This window comes from Syngnathus floridae, chromosome 12, assembly GCF_059516105.1.
Source record: "Syngnathus floridae isolate MCC-2025c chromosome 12, RoL_Sflo_1.0, whole genome shotgun sequence".
Classification (NCBI taxonomy): Eukaryota; Metazoa; Chordata; class Actinopteri; order Syngnathiformes; family Syngnathidae; genus Syngnathus; species Syngnathus floridae.
In genome coordinates, this window is record NC_142424.1 from 13,297,874 (window position 1) to 13,319,597 (window position 21,724).

Here is a 21,724-nt window from a genome sequence, read left to right on the forward strand (position 1 = left end):
CTTCTTGGGTTTTTTGTGTTGCTTGTATGCATATGTGTACTATCTCACCGAGGGATAGTGGGAACGTAATTTCAATCTCTTTGTGTGTCTTGGTATATGAAATAAAATCGACAATAAAGCAGACTTTGACTTTGATAAAACAACCAAATAAACAAAACAAAAAACTACATCTGAAAAAAAATTATATTTTTAGGCGAAACTGGATGAGGGCGCTCTAAATTTCACCGTTGGCCGTGACTCATCAACTGGGTGGGCTTAAGAAAAATGGCACCAAAAAGAAACTCATATTTTGCAGGTTACAAACTTTAAGTTGTAAAATATGCAGCTGAAAACACTAATCGAGCAGCAGAAAGAAAGTTTGGAGAACCGTGATGTACCAATGGATTACTATTTCAAGTGACGTCAGTGGCATGGCGCGGCGCGGCGGTTGTTTACATGAAGGACAAACGTACCCACGTAAGGACTACCGGCATCGTTAGCGGTGATCATTTCTAAGTGACACGGAGGACAAAGAGTTTGAAGGAATTAAGGATCTGGAGTGACATAGAAGGTTTGAAAAACTATTACGGCTTTTACACACGCCCGGTCCTACTCTACTGAGTCGGGGGCCGGCGCTCGGCCGAGTGACTGTCCGCGAACGGTGCATGGGGCTCGGACATGGCCATTACGCACGCCCGGTCCTATGCCATGGAGCTCTCGTGTCTGGAAGTCCACTCCGCCACACGCTTGGAAGTTTGTTTTGTATAATAAAGAGCCGTTTACCAAACCCACGTCTATCCTTGTACTAATGCTACAATATAGTTATATACTAGATCTGGGGAATAAAGACAAGGCTGACGTCAGGGCGCACACGCGGCGATGTTGACAAAGGACGAGGAATTTGATCGATGGATTTAATGGATTTAAAGTGCACGGATGGTTTGATAATATTATTGCTTATATTATAGTTATTTGAAATATAGTTTATCTATCGTTATATGAGCCTGTGGAATATTTTGAAGTGCAAGCGCCCTCAGCCGCGCGCACCCATTGTTGACAAAGAACGATCGATGGATTTAATGAATTGGAGTGACACCGATGGTTTTATAAAAATGTTATTCATTTAATAGTTGTCCTTAATCACTCTATATGTTACGTCAGGCCCGTTCTCATCTCTTTGTTTGTGTTTGTCACGTTAGCATACGTATTGTTTAGCCTGTTGTTGCTATTTAATGAATTGGAGTGACACTGATGGTTTTATAAACATGTTATTCATGTAATAGTTGTCCTTAATCACTCTATATATTACGTCAGGCCCGTTCTCAGCTCTTTGTTTGTGTTTGTCACGTTAGCATACCTATCGTTTAGCCTGTTGTTGCTATTTAATGAATTGGAGTGACACCGATGGTTTTATAAACATGTTATTCATGTAATAGTTGTCCTTAATCACTCTATATGTTACGTCAGGCCCGTTCTCAGCTCTTTGTTTGTGTTTGCCACGTTAGCATACCTATCGTTTAGCCTGTTGTTGCTATTTAATGAATTGGAGTGACACCGATGGTTTTATAAACATGTTATTCATGTAATAGTTGTCCTTAATCACTCTATATATTACGTCAGGCCCGTTCTCAGCTCTTTGTTTGTGTTTGTCACGTTACCATACCTATCGTTTAGCCTGTTGTTGCTATCGTTTAGCCTGTTGTTGCTCGTTCATGACTGTTTTTGGTGTGGGATTTTGTCGAATAAATTGCCCCCCAAAATGCGACTTATACTCCGGAGCTACTTATATATGTTTTTTTTTTCACTTTTTGGGGCATTTTATGGCTGGTGCGACTTATACTCCGGAGCGACTTATAGTCCGGAAAATACGGTATTAGGAGCAAGCACCTACCATCAGTAAGACGAAACGAGTAACTAGACTTCTCTACTACCTCAGTAGAAACTGTGTCACTGTTTGCTGTAGCACTATTCAAACTGTGAAGCTCTAGTCTATACAAAGAGCTATGTTGTGCCGATACCAGAATTTCAGTAGATGATACAAATACCTGTGATACCACGATTCTCGACACTAATTGGTAAAAAGCAACAAAACAACAGAATGCGCTTACGTTTAAAATCACTAATCTATCTGCTATAGCCAAGAAGGCTCGTGCACGCGACCTCAACATGTGCCCAAACGTAATTTTGCGTATTTGAGCCTTTGTCAGCGCACTTTGTCTGTGTTTGACATTAAATATTGGTAACCGTATCGCCACAGCTGACTCAAGCCGAAATGATGGGACGTAGGCATATTCGGATTAACGTATTTATAACGTAACGTGGCACAACAGTGATAGTAAACGGATGAATCTATAATTACTCTGGTGTCATCAGCCTTGAATGCAAAATATTTCCACACGACTCTTTGAGCAACCTGGCTTCTCAACAAGCCGGCGTATTGGATTTCCACTCCCACTTGCTGAAGCCATTGTTATGAAAGATCAAAGGTTTTCTTGTTATTCAGTACACTGCCCCCTTCAGTTCCGGCAAGAATCGACACAGCTCGCAGAGTGAAAAGCAGGTATTGACGTATTTTTTGCGTGTTGGTATCAAATTGTTGCCAGAAGTATCGGTTCTTTTGCAAGTCTAGCCTAGCACTAGTTAACTTTAACATAACAGACTCCAAACCCATCCTAACAGGTGGCCTCGCCACCTGTGACCCAGCCTGCTCTAAAGTAGACTGTCATGAACAGCTCAAACAGTAATCTGATTCAATTGTGTTTAACCAATTATTGCGCATTTTCTATAAATCATCTAAACTTCATTTCAATTCTCAAATATCACTTGTGTTTTTCCCTATAGAATATATTTAATTTATTTTTTTATCCAAACAATTAATGATTTATAAAGGCTAATCATAATTAACAAGGCTGCCCAAACCTTTGCACGCCACTGTAAATAAAAGTGTTTTGCCCCAGTTTTTAGACTCCAGGACATGTACAGTGAAAGTGAAAAGTTGTAGTTTTGGTTTGTAGTTCAATTTTGATAGACGATTCTAGTAAATCAATATAAAATGTTCAGGTTTTTCAGTATTTTTAATTCAAGGTCTTGTACATGCCTAATGTCGATCTCTTCTCAGGATCGTCTGAAGGATCTGAATGGGCAGGCTGACAGTCTGATGGTCAGCAATGCATTTGATACCTCTCAAGTGAAGGACAAGCGTGGTGCAGTCAATGGTCGTTTCATCAAAATACAGAACATGGCAGCCAGCCGCCATGGAAAACTCAACGAGTCTCACCGCCTGCATCAGTTCTTCAGGGACCTGGATGATGAGGAGTCTTGGATCAAGTAAGAGTGCCCACTTTTCACTTCAGTTGAGTTTTTTTGTACAAAACACAGGTAGATCACTTGAATATAATTTTCCGTGTTTCTTTTCCGTCGGGAGGATCATTTATCGTGAATCGTGTAGATCTGTTGAGAAAATTGTTTTTAAATGGGGGGGGGGGCTGGCAGCAGTATTGCGACAACAGCCGCCTTATTTTGGGCAGCATTTTGGCGCTACTTTCATCACATAATTTCCCTACTCATTTGCCTAATTAGCAAAAGTTTTAGCCAGCATGGCGAAGGTAGACTAGGATCGTGCCAGGGAAATAGACAAGTCGTACAGGATCAGGAACTGCTTCAGATGGGCATGGCTCGAGAACAGTGTCATCTTCCAACTCGGAACACAAAGATACTCTTAAAGCAATGCGACAGTGAGCGCCCGGCGCGCTGCGGTTGCGCGATCGGACTAAATTAAGCTCCGTGCGCACTGAGGTCCACTTAAATTTTGGAAAGTACATCAGGACTTTAAAAATATTTTCTAAATTTCAGCGACAGCTCTGTCACAATAATGCGATCAGCGCGGTGCAGTAGTGCGGTCGGCGACGTGCTGCGTTTGCGCGTTCGGTGGTGCGCTGCAGTTGCGCGATCGGACAAAATTAAGCTCCCTGCGCACTTAGGTCCACTTGAATTTTGGAAAGTACATCAGGAGTTTAAAAATATTTTCTAATTATTGGCCCACTTCTGCCCCCATTGGGGGGGCCTGCGGCCCCTGGCCCCCTGCGGCAAGTGGGGGGTGTTAGAGATTTGCTCACTCCAACTTATTTTGCAAGAACCACACGGGAGACAAGTAAGTCCTTTTAGACACCTGCAGGTGGAGAGTCCATTCATCGCTGTGCGTGCAGCGATGTTCGAATGGAGGTCTGAATTCTCCTTCCTGCAAGAGGATATTTATTAAGAGAAACAGAGTGGGGGTATGAGTGGGCTGAATCGAAAGCCCTTGTCCTCTAGTCTAAACATCTCAGGGGATGTTTTACGACCTTGTGATAAGGAGGACAAGGTAAGGTATTTATTACCTGTTGCATTCCAACATAATCCTATGATAAAGATAACCTGGAAAATCCTAACAGGGGGGGCATAGCCCCCCCCCAAATAGGAGGCCAAAGTATGCGGCCCCCAGACCCCGGCTACTTTTCAGTGTTTTTTTTCATTTGCCGTTCTCATCCCTGTATTTTAAAAAAGGCATCAAGTCAGGCTGCTATGCAAACGCACACCAATTCAATTTTCCATAAAATGCTTTTGTGATGTCACTTGGAATTACTTGCAGTACCTATCAACCCATGTATAGCAGGAAACAACATTCCATGGGGTGACTAAAATAAGAAGGGGATATCAAATAATACCCATTAAACTCCGCAAACATGCCATGTCAGAAAAGCACTGTTATGACCTTGGTTATGACCTAACATTTCTCTGGGTATTGAGTAATTGTTGGTTTACAGTAAATAACTTTTTATTATTTCTATACTTATAGAGGTCTATTTTTTTTTTAATAAGTTGAAATGTGAACGGTTTTAATCAAGTCAAATTGCTGTTTTAGGTTGTTTTTGTATTTGAAGATAACTTTGCAGTGTATTGATATCCAAACCTTACATAGAGAGAAGAAATTGCTTGTAAGTTCAGAAGACTATGGCCGAGACTTGACTGGAGTACAAAATCTGAGGAAGAAACATAAAAGGCTTGAGGCTGAACTGGGAGCCCATGAGCCAGCCATTAAGGTAAGCAATATATGATGTATAAAGTTTAAGTAAAAATAGAATTCAGTGATTTGAAAATCCTTTTCAACCTATATTTGATCGAATATACTACAATGACCAGACTTAATGGGATGATTAATTGTGCAAAAAGTTAATATATTTTCTGTAGTGAATTTGATCACTTTATTTTTCATGTACAATTAACACCTTTAAAAATAAATGTTGCCACTTGCAGTAGACTGAAAATGATATCTGATGTGATGAGGGCTCAGGTTACAATCACGGCTCACCCAACGTTCACGCGCTGAAAATAATGACGTTATCCATCCACTTCATTAAAGATAAAATATGAACTTTTTACTGCTGAAAGTTAAAAAATTAGTCAGTTGAGGAGGCTATTTCGCTGAATTGTTAGGATGTATACAGTGTACAGGATGGCCTATTGGTCAGAATACAGGATGCAGTGGATTGATGGATTGGGTATCTTTACTCAAGGTTTAGATGGTAATTCCAGATTTACAGGTGCACAGATTGATGGTCGATAATAAATAACACATAATAGATAGCACATAATGGATATCAGAAATCCGATAACAGATGTCCTACAACCAAAATCCAATAACAGATGTCCTACAACAGAGTTTTTTGGTCAACTCCGCCGAACTTGTCTAACTTAACGTGTCTAGCGAACTTGAAAACAACCACTTGTGAACCCGCTCTCTTCCTGATTTAACTGCACATGCACAGCGTCATAACACACGTAACACAGTCACATAACTTGAGGCTTGGCAATAGAAGGCATTCTACAAAAAAATTTAACACTCACCACAGCGCAATAATATGATTTTTTAGAGCCTTTTATACAAGTATCCCATGATATTCAAACTGTAAATAGAGCCAGCTGTAGCTAGCACATCTGTCATTAACCTACAGTTAAGCCTAACTACCCTACTGTATGCAGAGGGGATTTTAACTCTCCAATGATGCATCGCTCCTATCTACTGGCAGATATGACGCATTGTGACTTTTGGAGCAGTTGAAATATATAGGAGAATGCCGTCAGACCATTCTCTACCTCTTCAAATAATTCAAAAAGAGAACAAATTCGGAAGCTTGTTCTTGATTTTCATGAATAATTTTAATAATTCTTGGCATTTAGAGTTAACATCCGGTATTATTTTATTCATATTTAGTTAATGCAAGTTGTTCAGCTAGTTACCAATGTCATTTGGAAATATCTCACCCATTCTTAACCAAATCTGCATTCTCCCAGTCTGTGCTGGATACTGGAAAGAAGCTGTCTGATGACAACACCATTGGTCAGGAGGAGATACAGCAGAGACTGTCTCAGTTTGTAGATCACTGGAAAGAACTGAAAGACCTATCTGGAGCAAGGTAAAAGTAAAAACATGTTCAATTGCACACATGCAAGTACACAATGTACACAAACATATTCTACATCCTAGGGGTCAGAGGCTGGAGGAATCGTTAGATTACCAACAATTTGTGGCAAACGTGGAAGAAGAAGAAGCATGGATTAACGAGAAATTAAATTTGGTTGGGGGTGAAGACTATGGAGACACGCTGGCTGCTGTGCAGGTGTTTTTCTAATTCACATTGTCAAAATGTATAAGTGAATGATATATTTTTTGAAGTGTCATGATGTGTCATTATTAGGGCTTGCTTAAAAAACATGAAGCATTTGAGACAGACTTCACTGTGCACAGAGACAGAGTCAGCGATGTTTGTGCTAATGGAGAAGATCTCATTAAGAAGGTAGTATTCGTTAAATGTCTAGTAAAGCAAGCTGCATTTTAAAACTGCTTTTAATTTGGATGCTCTTGTTTTCAACAGAACAACCATCACGTGGACAGTATCACTTGCAAGATGTCAGCTCTCCAAGGCAAAGTATCAGAGCTTGATAGGGCAGCTGCTCAGAGGAAGGCAAAACTGGATGAGAACTCTGCCTTTCTGCAGTTCAACTGGAAGGCCGATGTGGTGGAGTCTTGGATTGGTAGGGAAAAAATACTTGATTATCACCTGGGTCATTGTTTTAATATATATTTTTAGTATCTTTCCTGCAGAAATATAACCGGGTGTTTCAAACATGGAGGCTAGCCCATAGCAATAGTGGGCAATTTATTTCTACAGGGGGCCGCCATATGAAAAATCTGAAATGTGTTAGATAGCGCTTGGCTCCTTGACCACTACCCCACTCCCCGCATTATGTTTTAAGATTACAGTATTTTCTGCACTACAAGGCACACTGGATTATTAGGCACACCGTCATTGAATTTTATATTTTAGAGAATATTTCATATATAGGGCGCACCGGATTAAAAGGCGCATAGAATAGAAGCGACTGCATCAAATCGGGGTTGATGAGGGTTGTGTTCCGCATCCATTAGATGGAGCGCTGCTAAAGGGAATGTCAACCCAGTCAATGAGGTAAAAAAAAGTCCAACTCCCATTCTGTATAAAAGTGATGCGGTTTGGCTTCTTACTTTGTCCAGCAACCCCACTCATTTTTGATGGTCATAAATTTTCTTTGGTTTAAAAGAAAAAAGCAAGTGCGTGTTGATGCGTAATGCGTCGATTAGCTTGTTAGCTTTGGTGCCGGGCTTGTCACAGCCAATCGTGCTACGGTGAGGGGGTGTGGTTCACTGTGATTGCCTCTCGATAGGCTTACCTGTATGTCAATCAAGCGATGGAATGTATTCTAGCCTACAGAAAAAATGTTTTTTTTTTAAATGTCATGCGTTCGACCAGTAGTGGCTTACTTCGGTGACGCCCCCTGACCACGGTTGCCGTAATGCTGAAAGCGATGCGACCTTGTAATTTACTAGTTGTACTGAAATGTATATGAAACAATTTGGCAGAGCGCTGAGTACAACCAGTATGGATCATCAAATTCATCAGTTGATCCATATATAAGGCAGTCTGCATTATAAGGCGCAGTGTGGTTTTTTGAGTAAATTTTAAGTTTTTAAGTGCGCCTTATAGTGCGGAAAGTGCGGTAACCATATTTGCAGTGTGTGAAAGTGGTCAAACTACTCCAAAATAAATACCGTATTTTTCATTGTGTATGTGCAGCTAAACTTGCTGCGGTGAGGGGGTGCGGTTCACTGTGATTGCCTTGCGACAGGCTTACCTGTATGTCAATCAAGCAATGGGATGAAAGTGATACGGTTTGGCTTTTTTACTTGGTCCAGCAACCCCACTCATTTTTGATGGTCATGAACTTTCTTTACTTTAAAAGAAAAAAGCGAGTGCGTGCGTTGATCGTTGATTAGCTTGTTAGCTTTAGTGCTATGCTTGTGTATGCGCAGCCAAACCTGCTGGGGGAGGTTCACTGTGATTGCCTCCTGACAGGCTAAACTGTATGTCAATCAAGCAATGGGATAAAAGTGATGAGGCGCTTCAGGTTAAAAGGTGCAGACTCAACTGCCTGAGCTTTTCTGTATTTATTCTACACACAGAGCGCACCGCATTATTGGCGCATGCATACCATAACTTACGGTAAACAGGGAAGAAAAAGTCACGGAAGAAAGACAGTGAGTTCGGTCGGATGAGTTCACTTGTACTTTATTCTACTATTTAACCATGTACTGTCCTGTACTCACATGATTGTTAATCCATATTCATGCGCGAACCTACCAAAGTCCTCATCTTCTGTATCCGAATCAAACAGTTGGGCTAGTTCCCTCTTGTCATCGGCGTCAAACTCGTCACATTGCTCTTCGGCAGTAATCCCGGCTTTCCAGAAATCTTGAATTGTGCCTTGTAAGCATGTCTCTGTCGATGCCATTTGAGAGAGTTTATTTATCAAAGGCGGCGGGGGAACACATTACAAATTACTCTGATTGGTTTCCTGCCCTGATCTACGTAAATGTAATGTCCTCTGATTGGTCCAAAGTAAAATATCCTCCATCGCTTCAATAAAACAATGTAAGAGACAAATATCGGCAAAGAGAAACAGTCGCTATTGTTTTGAGTGAGCAAAGTGACAATACAGTCACGGCAGGAGAGATGTTGCGCCCACATATTACTCTGGCGGCAGCCACATGACAACATTTAGAGATATTGGAATTCGGTCCACACAAATAGTGCACCTTATAAAAAGGCGCACCTCTGGTTTTTGAGAAAATTAAAGGCTTTTTAGTGCGCCTTATGGTGCGGAAAATACAGTAATCTATATTTTATATATATATTGGTATTTATTATTATTATTATTATTATTATAAATATTACCGTATTTTTCGGACAAAAAGTCGCTCCGGAATATAGGTCTCATTAGCCATAAAATGCACAATAACGTGAAAAAAAACATAAGTCGCTCTGGAGTATAAGTCGCATTTTGGGGGACATTTATTCGACAAAATCCAACAAGAACAGACATGAACGAGCAACAACAGGCTAAACAATACGGTATGCTAACGTGACATAAACACAAACGAAGAGCTGAGAACGGGCCTGACATAACATTCAGAATTATTACATAAATAACACGTTTATAAAACCATCTGTGTCACTCCAATTCATTAAATCCATCGATCGTCCTTTGTCAACAATGGGTGCGCGGCGCTTGCACTTCAAAATATTCCACAGGCCCATATAACGATATATAAATTATATATCAAATAACTATTATCTAAGCAATAATATTATCAAACCATCTGTGTCACTCCAAATCATTAAATCCATCGATCAAATTCCTTGTCCTTTGTCAACAACGCCGCGCGTGCGCCCTGACGTCAGCCGCGTCGTTATTCCACAGAGTATATAACTATATTGTAGCGTTAACAATGTACAAGGAAAGACGTGGGTTTGGTAAACGGCTCTTTATTTAACAAAACAAGAGTTCAACGAGCCAACAACTACTGAACTGTAACAATAAAACCATATACAAGTTGCTAAACAAAATAAAATAGATAAATAACTATAACATAAATAGTTCACCGCAACACGGCCCCAAGCGCCGGCGTTGACTTCCAGGCGTGTGGCGGTGTGGACTATCATCTCCGGGGGTGGCACTTCCAGCCACGGAGGTGGAAGAGAGCTCCATAGAATAGGACCGGGCGTGCGTAAAAGCCATGTCCGAGCCCCATTCACCGTCCCCGGACAGCCACCAGGCTTGAGCGCCAACCCCCGACTTCCATCCACGGAGGTGAAAGAGAGCTCCGTAGAGTAGGACCGGATGTGCGCAAAAGCCATAATAGTTTTTCAAACCTTCTGTGTCACTCCAAATCATTAAATCCTTCAAGCTCTTCGTCCTCCGTGTCACTTACAAACAAAGCCGCTAATGATGCCGTTAGTACATGGGGCCCTTCGTCATCCCGTGATCAAATCTGACGTCACTTGAAATTCAAATTACAGTAATCCCTTGCTACATCGCGGTTCGTTTATCGAACAAAATACAATCATTTGAAAATCTTTTCAACCTATATTCAATTAAATACACTACAAAGACAACATATTTAATGCTCAAACTCATAAACTTTATTTTATTTTTCAAATAATTAACTTAGAATTTCATGGCTGTAACACGTGCAGTAGAAGTTGGGAAAGGGCATGTTTACCTCTTTGTTACATCACCTTTCCTTTTAATAACACTCAAACGTTTTGGAAGAGGGGAGACTAATTCTCTTCGCTTCTCATGTGGAATTCTTTCACATTCTTGCTTGATGAACCGCTTCAGTTGTTCAACAGTCTGGGGTCTTCCCTTTCGTATTATGCGCTTCATAATGCACCACACATTTTCAATGGGATACAGGTCTGGACTGCAAGCGGGCCAGGGAAGAACCTGGACTCTTTTACTTCGAAGCCACACTGTTGTAACACGTGCAGAATGTGACTTGGCATTTTCTTGCTGAAATAAGCAGCGGCGTCCATGAAAAAGATGTCGCTTGGATGGCAGCATATGTTGCTCTGATATCTGTATGTACTTTTCAGCATTTATGTTGCCTTCACAGAAATGTAAGTCACCCATGCCATGGGAACTAATACATTACAGATGCTGGCTTTTGAACTTTACGTTCATAACAGTCCGGATGGTCCGCTTCCTCTTTGGTCCGGAGGACACGACGTCTAGTGTTTCCAAAAACAATTTGAAAAGTGGACTCATCAGACCACAAAACACTTTTCCGTTGAGCATCAGTCCATTTTACATGAGCTCGGGCCCAGAGAACCCGGCGGTGTTTCTGGATGTTGTTCATAAACGGCTTTTGATTTGCATGGTAGAGTTTTAACCTGCACTTACTGATGTAGTGACAAACTGTATTTACTGACTGTGGTTTTCTGAAGTTTTCCTGAACCCATTTGGTGATATCCTTTACATACTCATGTCGGTTTGTAGGGCAGTGCCGTCTGAGGGATCGAAGGTCACGGTCATTCAGTCTTGGTTTACGGCCGTGGCGCTTACGTGCAGTGATTTCACCAGATTCTCTGAACCTTTTGTTGATATTATGGACCGTAGATGTTGAAATCCCTAAATTCCTTGCAATTTTGCTTTGAGAAATGTTGTTCTTAAACTGTTCAACTATTTTCTCACGCAGTTCTGAACGAAGTGGTGAACCTTGCCCCATCCTTGCTTGTGAATGACTGAGCATGTTTGGGGAGGCTCCTTTTATACACCCAATCATGGTACCCACCTGTTCCCAATTAGCCTGATCACATGTGGGATGTTCCAAATAGGTTTTTGATGAGCATTTCTCAGCTTTCTCAGTATTTTTTGCCACCTTTCCCATCTTCTACTGGACGTGTTGAAATTCTAAGTTAATTATTATTTGGTAAAAAACAATCAAGTTTATCAGATTGAACATTGAATATGTTGTCTTTGTAGTGTATTCAATTGAATATGAGTTGAGAAGGATTTTCAAATCCGTTGTATTTTGTTTTAATTTACATTTTACAAAATTTCCCAACTTCAACCGAATCAGGTTGTCTGTACATAGTGCCCATGGAACATGTCTGCCGATGAAATAGAGTGAAGTAGATTTTTATTTTTTGTTTCCCTACTACCAACATGTTCCGGTTAAAACTGTGGCCACTTTTATGACGTTGATGTACACCTTGGCTTGTGAACTTCAAGCATTTGATATTTGTTTATTTATTCAGGAGAGAAAGAGAACAGCCTTAAAACTGATGATTATGGCAGAGATCTGTCGTCTGTACAGACTCTACTCACCAAACAGGTACTTGTACCTTTCATGTATCATGTACATCTGCACTGTTTCCTTCTCTGTCTGATTTGTTCTGTGTTGATCTTTAGGAGACATTTGATGCTGGACTTCAAGCATTCCAGCAGGAGGGCATTACCAACATCACAGCTCTCAAAGACCAGTTGTTGGCTGCCAAGCATGTCCAAGCAAAAGCCATTGAAGCCCGTCATGCTGCTTTAATGAAGCGTTGGAACCAATTGCTGTCCAACTCGGAGGCTCGCAAGATGAAGCTTCTGGAGTCTCAAGAGCATTTTCGAAAGGTAAAGAGATTAACCGCCAGAGGTTGTGTGTTGTTGGATTGTTTTTGTGGAAGATTTTGTTGTTTGTCTGTTGGATGTGTTGAGTGGTCATAGCTCTTTTTTTGTTTGTTCCCACCCAGGTTGAGGACTTGTTTCTTACATTTGCCAAAAAGGCATCAGCGTTTAACAGTTGGTTTGAGAATGCAGAGGAGGATCTGACAGACCCAGTGAGGTGCAATTCTCTGGAAGAGATTCGTGCACTGCGTGAAGCCCATGAGGCCTTCCGCTCCTCACTGACCTCAGCCCAGACAGATTTCAACCAGCTCGCTGAACTGGACCTGCAGATCAAGAATTACCAGGTGGTGTCCAACCCCTACACCTGGTTTACAATGGAGGCTTTAGAAGAAACTTGGAGAAACCTGCAGAAGATAATCAAGGTATTATAAATGTAAATTTAGATTGATATTGCACATTTCTATACTCACAGCACTCACCGTGCATGCACTATCTACACGAATTTCACACTCTGGTGGTGATGGTAAACTGCATAAGTAGCCACAGCTGCCTTGAGGCAGACTGCTGGCAGAACTTAAACGTAATTCCTTGGCACAAAGATGGCACCAAAGCTGTTTTTATATTCAACCAGGCTTTGGCCTGAGCACAAAAACGGCTCTTATATGGTTTGTTGTGAATTTAACGATGGATCTTCCCACCGTCAACAAATATTCAGATTTAAAAAGTGTTGAGATTAAACTTTGGTTTTCTGCATGTTATTCAGTTTACATTTAATCAATAGGCCTTGTTTTTTTCAAACCCGATATAAAAACACTCATTATGTTAGCTTTCTGTTATCATGAAATCAGGAGCGAGAACTGGAACTGCAGAAAGAGCAGCGAAGACAGGAGGAGAACGACAAGTTGCGTCAAGAGTTTGCGCAGCATGCAAATGCTTTCCACCAATGGCTGCAGGAGACCAGGTAAAATAATAATTTTTGAGCAATTCATTTTTTCTTAAAATGGCTTAACATTGTGACTTGTGTTCTTTCTTTTAATCTGAATGGAACACGTTATTAGCAAAATGACAAGATTTGTCAAAAATGACTTTCTGTCAAAAATGTCCGGTTGGAATGACAATTTCAACCCGAATACGACGCACCAAGAGTTTTGAAAATTGAATGATGGGGTCCAGACAAATTTTAGCATTTTCGTTGGGCATTTTCCTCAAACCTTTAACGTCTTCTCCTTCTCAAAAATAACCACTAATTGCTTGGCCATGGTGGACAAGATGTCATTGTTCTTGTCAATGGGATGTGGTGGTGGAAGCTGTCATGTGGTTTGACTGGTCCTGCCGGAGAGAGAATGACCGTTAAAAAAAAAAAAAGCACAACATTTTTCCTGAAATGACCGATGGCCATCACGCCCCCGTTTGCATGTACAGCACCATAAAAGAAAATAAGGCTGACAAATAATGTGCTAAAATATGCAACTTCATTATCAATGCCCATTTACTGCACTTACTATTTGATATTTTGTTCATTTATCATCTCCCACTTTCTCTATCTCCCTGCTACAACTCGATGGAATCCTCACTGTTTGCTTGGGATTACAATGCATATCAGAACATATCTTCTGGATGGGTAAATATCAAAAAAAAAATTTTTTTTAAATGAAATTGTCATATGGTTGTGGGAAAAAAGTCTCAAGCCTTTTATATACACTGCTCAAAAAAATTAAACAGTTTTTTTTTATCAGGGTATGGCATGAATTAAATTAGACTTTTCTGATAAGGTTTTGGTCAGGTACGTGGCAGAGGGGGTTGTTAATCAGTTTCAGCTGCATTGGTGTTGATGGAATTAACAACAGGTGCACTAGTGGCAACAACGAGATGGTCCCCAAAACAGGACTGATTTTGCAGATGGAAGCCATTTCAAGTTTCTCTCAATCTTTTTTAATTGTTTTTCCACAAGTGTTGGCTTTAGCTGGAGTCATTATCACGACTGGGAGCATGAGGCGATTTCTTAATCCTCCTGAAGTTGCGCAGATTATCCAACTCCTCCAGGATGGCACATCGATGCATGCTGTTGCAAGAAGATTTGATGTGTCTCCCAGTACAAACTCCAGAGCATGGAGGAGATTCCAGGAGACAGGCAGTTACTCTAAGAGAGCTGGACAGGGCCGTAGAAGGTACTCATTCCATCAGCAGGACCGATATCTGCTACTTTGTGCAAGGAGGAACAGGTTGAGCACTGCTCGAGCCCTACAGAATGACCTCCAGCAGGCTACTGGTCTGAATGTCTCTGCCCAAACAGTCAGAAACAGACTTCACGAGGGTGGCCTCAGGGCACGACGTCCTGTAGTGTTTCCTGTGCTCATTGCATTTGCCATAGAACACCAGAATTGGCAAGTCCGCCACTGGCGCCCTGTGCTTTTCACAGATGAGAGCAGGTTTACCCCGAGCACCTGTGATAGACGTGAAAGGGTCTGGAGAAGCCAAGGAGAGCGCTATGCTGCCTGCAACATCATTCACCATGACCGGTTTGGTGGTGGGTCAGTGATGGTCTAGGGAGGCATTTCCATGGAGGGACGAACAGAACTCTAATGGCTAGAGAACGGTAGTCTGACTGCCATTAGCTATCAGGATGAAATCCTTGCACCCATAGTCAGACCCTACGCTGGTGCGGTAGGTCTTGGGTTCCTCCTGATCCACAACAATGCCCGGCCTATTGTGTCAAGAGTATGCAGACTGTATCTGGAGGATGAAGGAATTAACACAATGAATGGCCTTCACAATCACCTGATCTAAACCCAATAGAACACCTCTGGGACATAGAACACCTCTGGGACATAATGTTTCAGTCCATCATACGCCGCCAGGTTGCTCCTCAGACTTTACAGGAGCTTACTGATGCCCTTAGACAGATCTGGGAGGACATCTCACAAGACACCATCCGTCGTCTCATTAGGAGCATGCCGCGACGTTGTCAAGCATGCATACAAGCTTGTGGGGCCCACACAAGATATTGAAAATAAATTTGAGTTGCAGAAATTGAATTTAGGCAAAAAGGACGAGCCTGCCATATCATTTATTTACATTGATTTTTGGGGTGTCAGTATTGATTTTTGGGGTGTCTGTATACTGAGCCCTCTGCAGGCTGAACACTTTTATTTCCATCGAAAGATGTGGCATCCTTTTGTTCCTGAGACATTAAACTGTCCATATCAGTATAGATATCCCCCCCCCACACACACAAAAAAAATCACCATTGAAATCTGATGTGTTTTCAAAGTGTTCCTTTAATTTTTTTGAGCAGTGTATATTTGAAACATGAAATGTGGCAAAAATTCAAGGGGGAGTTATAGTTTTCTGAGGCATGGTATTATTTATCTATGAAGAGATTTTTTTTTGCTTCATTTGATAAACATAGCATGTCAGATTATCAGGTATTGTTTTATCTTTTTCTAAGAGATATCTATGAAGAAATACAACTTGTCATGTCAGATTACCTTAATTGACTCTTGATTTGTGTTCAAGTTCAATTAGGCCCCTGGATTGTATGTTGATGTCTGAAAAGGAGGTTGTTAAAAAATGTGAAATTACTGCACCTTCTTTTCCTTACTTTTGTGAATGCATTTTTTGTGTTAGGTCATGTATGGTGGAAGAGTCAGGTACTCTTGAATCTCAGCTGGAGGCTACTAAGGTAAACATTATATTCAATTAATCATGTCAAATTCCTATTGCTTGGAAGACCCATTATGCATTAATAGTGCAAAACAAATCAAATGTATAAGAAATGCAGGAAAGTGTGTATATAAATCAATCAATCAAAAGTGTCATTCACAGTCAGAGTTGTCGTAAACCCACCCCTCTGATATGTTGGACGTGTGCTCAGGATCATTTTGTAAAGGATGACGTTTGAAGTCAAGAGTGCTTCCGGAACAGGTTTTTATCCAGGATGACTCCGTATATTACTGCATTCATCTTTCAGTCATGCCTGACAAACTTGCTGCCACCACTAGACTGAAGGGGCGGCAGTATCGTCAGGTTCTATTGAGTGGTCTCTGAGTAGCTTGTATTTCCTCTGCCTTGGCTCCATAATCATCATTAAGCATTCATTGCATTTTAAGAGATTATACAACATAATTTATTGCAAATTATTTTATGGACGCCCAGCAGCTCCTCCTCAACGTACTCCACAAACAGTCACTATTATGAGCTGCTTTTTGGGGCATAGATACAAACAACAGTCAGGACTCATCCCCCCACCCAAAGGCAGTGGGTGGGTTCTTTCATCCACCAGACTGAACCCCGGCAGCGTACAGTCACATGGCTGGGGGGGAGATAATTAGATCCACACCTGTTCAGGTTCGTTCTCTCCAGAGAGACAGCTCTAAAGTGGAAGATCATTCAATCTCTCAAGAAAGCTGCTTTTTGAGCCCAAGCCATGTTAGAAGGCGAATGTGACTATGTGGAGGTCAGAACCGTTCAAGAAGTCCTCTTGACTGCCTCAAGCCTTGAGTCATGATGGGGCCACTTTCATCCACTCACACAGCACATGATCTGCTTGGCCCTGACTTCAGGTGTGGAGCCCATGGGAAAGGACAAGGGAGATGACCTGCACTCGAGTGAGGGAAAACGAGTTCCTATATTAGCCTGAAGGTTGAGCTGTAATTTGTCTGGACTCTCGAATGGGACTCCTTTGTCCTGAGTGATGCTTCCCAGATATTAAGTCTGACAATTTAGCTTCTAGGATTGAGACAACCATACCGCTTCACCATGTTAATTTTGTGGGTCAATTTCCATTCTGTGTACCGTATTTTCCGGACTATAAGTCGCTCCGGAGTATAAGTCGCACCAGCCATAAAATGCCCCAAAAAGTGGGAAAAAAAACATAAGTCGCTCCGGAGTACAAGTCGCATTTTGGGGGGCAATTTATTCGACAAAATCCCACACCAAAAACAGCCATGAACGAGCAACAACAGGCTAAACGATAGCAACAACAGGCTAAACGATAGGTATGCTAACGTGACAAACACAAACAAAGAGCTGAGAACGGGCCTGATGTAACATATAGAGTGATTAAGGACAACGATTACATGAATAACATGTTTATAAAACCATCGGTGTCACTCCAATTCATTAAATCCATCGATCATTCGATACGATAGCAACAGGCTAAACGATAGGTATGCTAACGTGACAAACACAAATGAGGAGCTGAGAACGGGCCTGACATAACATATAGAGTGATTTAGGACAACCATTACATAAATAACATGTTTATAAAACCATCGGTGTCACTCCAATTCATTAAATCCATCGATCGTTCTTTGTCAACAATGGCTGCGCGCGGCTGAGGGCGCTTGCACTTCAAAATATTCCACAGGCTCATATAACGATAGATAAACTATATTTCAAATAACTATAATATAAGCAATAATATTATCAAACCATCCGTGCACTTTAAATCCATTGATCAAATTCCTAGTTTTTCAAACCTTCTATCTCTTTGTCCTCCGTATCACTTAGAAATGATCACCGCTAATGATGCCGGTAGTCCTTACGTGGGTCGTGCCGTGCGGTGCCACTGACGTCACTTGAAATAGTAATCCATTGGTACATCACGGTTCTCCAAACTTTCTTTCTGCTGCTCGATTACTGTTTTCAGCTGCATATTTTACAACTTGAAGTTTGTAACTTGCAAAATATGACTTTCTTCCATCCATCCATCCATCCATCCATGGACTTTCTTTTTGGTGCCATTTTTCTTAAGCCCACCCAGTTGATGAGTCACGGCCAACGGTGAAATTTAAAGCGCCCTCATCCAGTTTCGTCTGAAAATATATATTTTTTCAGATGTAGTTTTTTTGTTTTGTTTATTTGGTTGTTTTATAAAAGACAAAGTCTGCTTTATTGTCCTTTTTTTTTCATATACCAAGACACAAAGAGATTGAAATTACGTTCCCACTATCCCTCAGTGACACATATGCATACAAGCAACACAAAAAAACCCAAGTGGGCATAAACAATGAATAAATAAGAGTGTTGAATAAATGATAAATAAACAAATAAGTGGTCAACTATACTTTTAAGTGATGTCTTAATGATCAAGTAAAAATCTGTGGAGAAAAAACATAAGTCGCTCCTGAGTATAAGTCGCCCCCCCACCCAAACTATGAAAAAAACCGCGACTTATAGTCCGGAAATTACGGTACATGCTCTAAGGCACCAGAACATACGCATTCGTGTCAAATGTGTGCTTAATGAAAAACCTGCGCGCGTGCGTGTGCGCGTGTGTGTGTGCGTGTGTGTGTGCGCGCACGCGTGTGTACCGTTTATGTAGCGTAAACACCAGGAAATTCGAGCCATGCGCAGCCAGCTAAAGAAGATTGAAGACTTGGGTGCAGCTATGGAGGAAGCCTTGATCTTGGACAACAAGTACACAGAGCACAGCACAGTGGGTCTGGCTCAGCAATGGGATCAGCTGGACCAGCTGGGAATGAGGATGCAGCATAACCTGGAGCAACAGATACAAGCAAGGTACAATACAACACGATATTTAACAATGCAGGGGTTCCTTGGTTTATGACGTCCTCAGGTTACGCTGTTTTGTGTTTACTACAAACGTCTCATTATTTTTTATAGTATTTATATTTTTTCGTATTTCATCACATATTTAAAGCCTTTTTTTGGCCTGAGCGGTTTTGCATCGTAAGCATCGTAAAGGTGTCCTAAGATTCGTAACGCGCAAGGGAACTAGATTTAAAGCCTTTTTTCGACCTAAGCAGTTTTGTATCGTAAGCATCGTAAAGACGTCCTAAGATGTGTAACGCGTGTGGGAACTAGTTGGTGCGCGCAGCGGAATAATACACCGCGAGAGAGGCTGTTGACAGAGGAAGACAGCGTTACTCACATAGTATACGCCATTTTGGACGGTTGCGTCCTCTCTCTCTTGCAACGCCCCTTCCAGTGTGCAAGCCAACCACACGAATTGTTTTCTCTATTTTTATTACTGTACTGTTTCATTTCATTACTGTTTCGACTTGCACCGAAATTTGGTTTACATAGCCCGCGTAGGAACAGATTGACGTTGAAAACCGAGGACCCCCTGTATTTTAATTTTCTGGCTCCTAGCTTACCCCTGTATACTTCCAGGAACACTACTGGGGTGACCGAGGAGGCACTAAAGGAGTTCAGCATGATGTTCAAGTATGTAGGTTTGACTTGAGCTGAAGTTATCTGGATTCCCCAGCTAACCACGCATTCTTATCTACACTTGTCTTTAAGACACTTTGACAAGGAGAAGTCTGGACGTCTAAACCACCAGGAGTTCAAGTCATGCCTGCGTTCACTAGGTTATGACCTACCCATGGTTGAAGAGGGTGAACCTGATCCTGAATTTGAGGCAATACTCGACACTGTAGATCCAAACAGGTCTGTCACTTGTGAGAGATTTTATGCTGTGTGTTTACATGCATCTTGAGCAGCCCTCTCTCTGAACATGACATTTCTCAAGTGTTTTTGCCTTTGATTTGTTGATCCAATTACAGCACTGTTTCGAAGACGGCATTGTAGTCTTGTAGACCCAATCACACTTTGCTAAGTTGTGTGGTATTGCACATTACACCTCATTGTGTTGAGCTCGAAGGGTTGCAAAAAAATTGTATCGTCAATATTTGCTCAGAAAACTATTCATACTAATGCGATTATTTTGATGTTTGGCTATTTCAATATATTGCAATTCTAAGAATTAACATTATTAATCATTAATTGTGAGGGATTTATGATTGCAGGGATGGTAATGTGTCATTACAAGAGTATATGGCCTTCATGATAAGCCGTGAGACAGAAAATGTTAAATCCAGTGAAGAGATTGAGAGCGCCTTCCGAGCTCTAAGTACCGAGAACAAACCCTACGTTACTAAAGAAGAGCTCTACCAGGTCAGATGTTTTCATCACTCTTTTGACAGCCTTGTGTGTGTAAACTGCCTCAAAGCTTTAATATACTTTTATTCCATCTTTTCAGAACCTGACCAAGGAGCAGGCAGACTATTGTCTCTCGCATATGAAGCCCTACCTTGATAATAAGGGCCGTGAGCTGCCATCATCGTTTGACTTTGTTGAATTCACCCGCTCTCTCTTTGTCAACTAATCCTCTACGCAGTAACCAACTATATACCACAACTCTCAACAAAAATATTGATGAAACTGCATGGCTGACATTAGGAATGATCATTATCTACTGTGTGTGTGCATCTCTCTCTATCCTCAATGGCTCCTAATACTAGTCTGTTTCCATTTCAGTTTAATTATTGTAAGTGTAACAGCTTCACGACAGAGTGCTTTCAATAAATGTTGGTTTACAGCTGGAAATCTTTGTGTAAAGAATTCAATTATCAAAAAAGGTTTAATGTTGCATTTCAACATACGCTTTACAATGCTAAATCCATGAATGTGTTCTAGCGGTTGGTCACTAACCAGAGCTTGTCACCAAGTGTGGATGGCAAAGCAGCGTGATCTGTAAATTAGGATGCACTGAATTTCAAAATTAAAAACCAGGTCACTACAGTTGATATGAAATTCCATCCATCCATCCATCCATCTTCTATCGCTCATCCGGGGTCGGGTCGCGGGGGCAGCAGCTTTAAGAGGAACTCCCAGACTTCCCTCTCCCCAGCCGCTTCATCCAGCTCATCCCGGGGATCCCAAGACGTTCCCAGGCCAGCTGAGAGACAGTCTCCAGCGCATCCTGGGTCGTCAACGGGGTCTCCTACCGGTGGGACATGCCCGGAACACCTCCCCAGGGAGGAGTCCAGGAGGCATCCTGATGAGATGCCCGAGCCACCTCATCTGGCTCCTCTCACCGTGGAGGAGCAGCGACTCTACTCCAAGTCTCTCCCGGATGACCGAGCTTCTCACCCTATCTCTAAGGGAGAGCCCAGACATCCTGTGGAGGAAACTCACTTTGGCCGCTTGTATCTGGGATCTCGTTCTTTCGGTCACGACCCATAGCTCGTGACCATGGGTAGGAGCGTAAATCGACCGGTAAATTGAGGGCTTTGCCTTTTGGCTCAGCTCTCTCTTTACTACGACGGACAGGTACAGAGTCCGCATTACTGCCGACGCTGCACTGATCCGCCTGTCGATCTCGCGCTCAGTCGTCCCCTCAATCGTGAACAAGACCCCAAGATACTTGAACTCCTCCACTTGGGGCAGGATCTCATCCCTGATC

General features: G+C 41.7%; 1 protein-coding gene across 6 annotated transcripts in view; it reads left to right on the top strand.

Moving 5' to 3' along the window:
• sptan1 (spectrin alpha, non-erythrocytic 1) overlaps positions 1–20,865 on the top strand; it is a 92,040-nt gene extending 71,175 nt beyond the window's left edge. For 5 of the 6 annotated variants that reach the window (XM_088391176.1, XM_088391177.1, XM_088391179.1 and 2 more), the window contains 17 exons: positions 3,098–3,306; positions 4,937–5,057; positions 6,310–6,431; positions 6,503–6,635; positions 6,714–6,812; positions 6,891–7,050; positions 12,153–12,229; positions 12,307–12,516; positions 12,636–12,932; positions 13,359–13,471; positions 14,114–14,131; positions 16,138–16,192; positions 18,836–19,032; positions 19,648–19,701; positions 19,780–19,926; positions 20,286–20,433; positions 20,519–20,865. In XM_088391176.1, the coding sequence (XP_088247302.1) occupies positions 3,098–3,306; positions 4,937–5,057; positions 6,310–6,431; positions 6,503–6,635; positions 6,714–6,812; positions 6,891–7,050; positions 12,153–12,229; positions 12,307–12,516; positions 12,636–12,932; positions 13,359–13,471; positions 14,114–14,131; positions 16,138–16,192; positions 18,836–19,032; positions 19,648–19,701; positions 19,780–19,926; positions 20,286–20,433; positions 20,519–20,644 (2,286 nt within the window). In that variant the 3' untranslated portion in view covers positions 20,645–20,865. The remainder of the gene's footprint in view (positions 1–3,097; positions 3,307–4,936; positions 5,058–6,309; positions 6,432–6,502; positions 6,636–6,713; positions 6,813–6,890; positions 7,051–12,152; positions 12,230–12,306; positions 12,517–12,635; positions 12,933–13,358; positions 13,472–14,113; positions 14,132–16,137; positions 16,193–18,835; positions 19,033–19,647; positions 19,702–19,779; positions 19,927–20,285; positions 20,434–20,518) is intronic. The other variant, XM_088391178.1, reaches the window with a different exon arrangement.
• Positions 20,866–21,724: the final 859 nt, after the last annotated feature.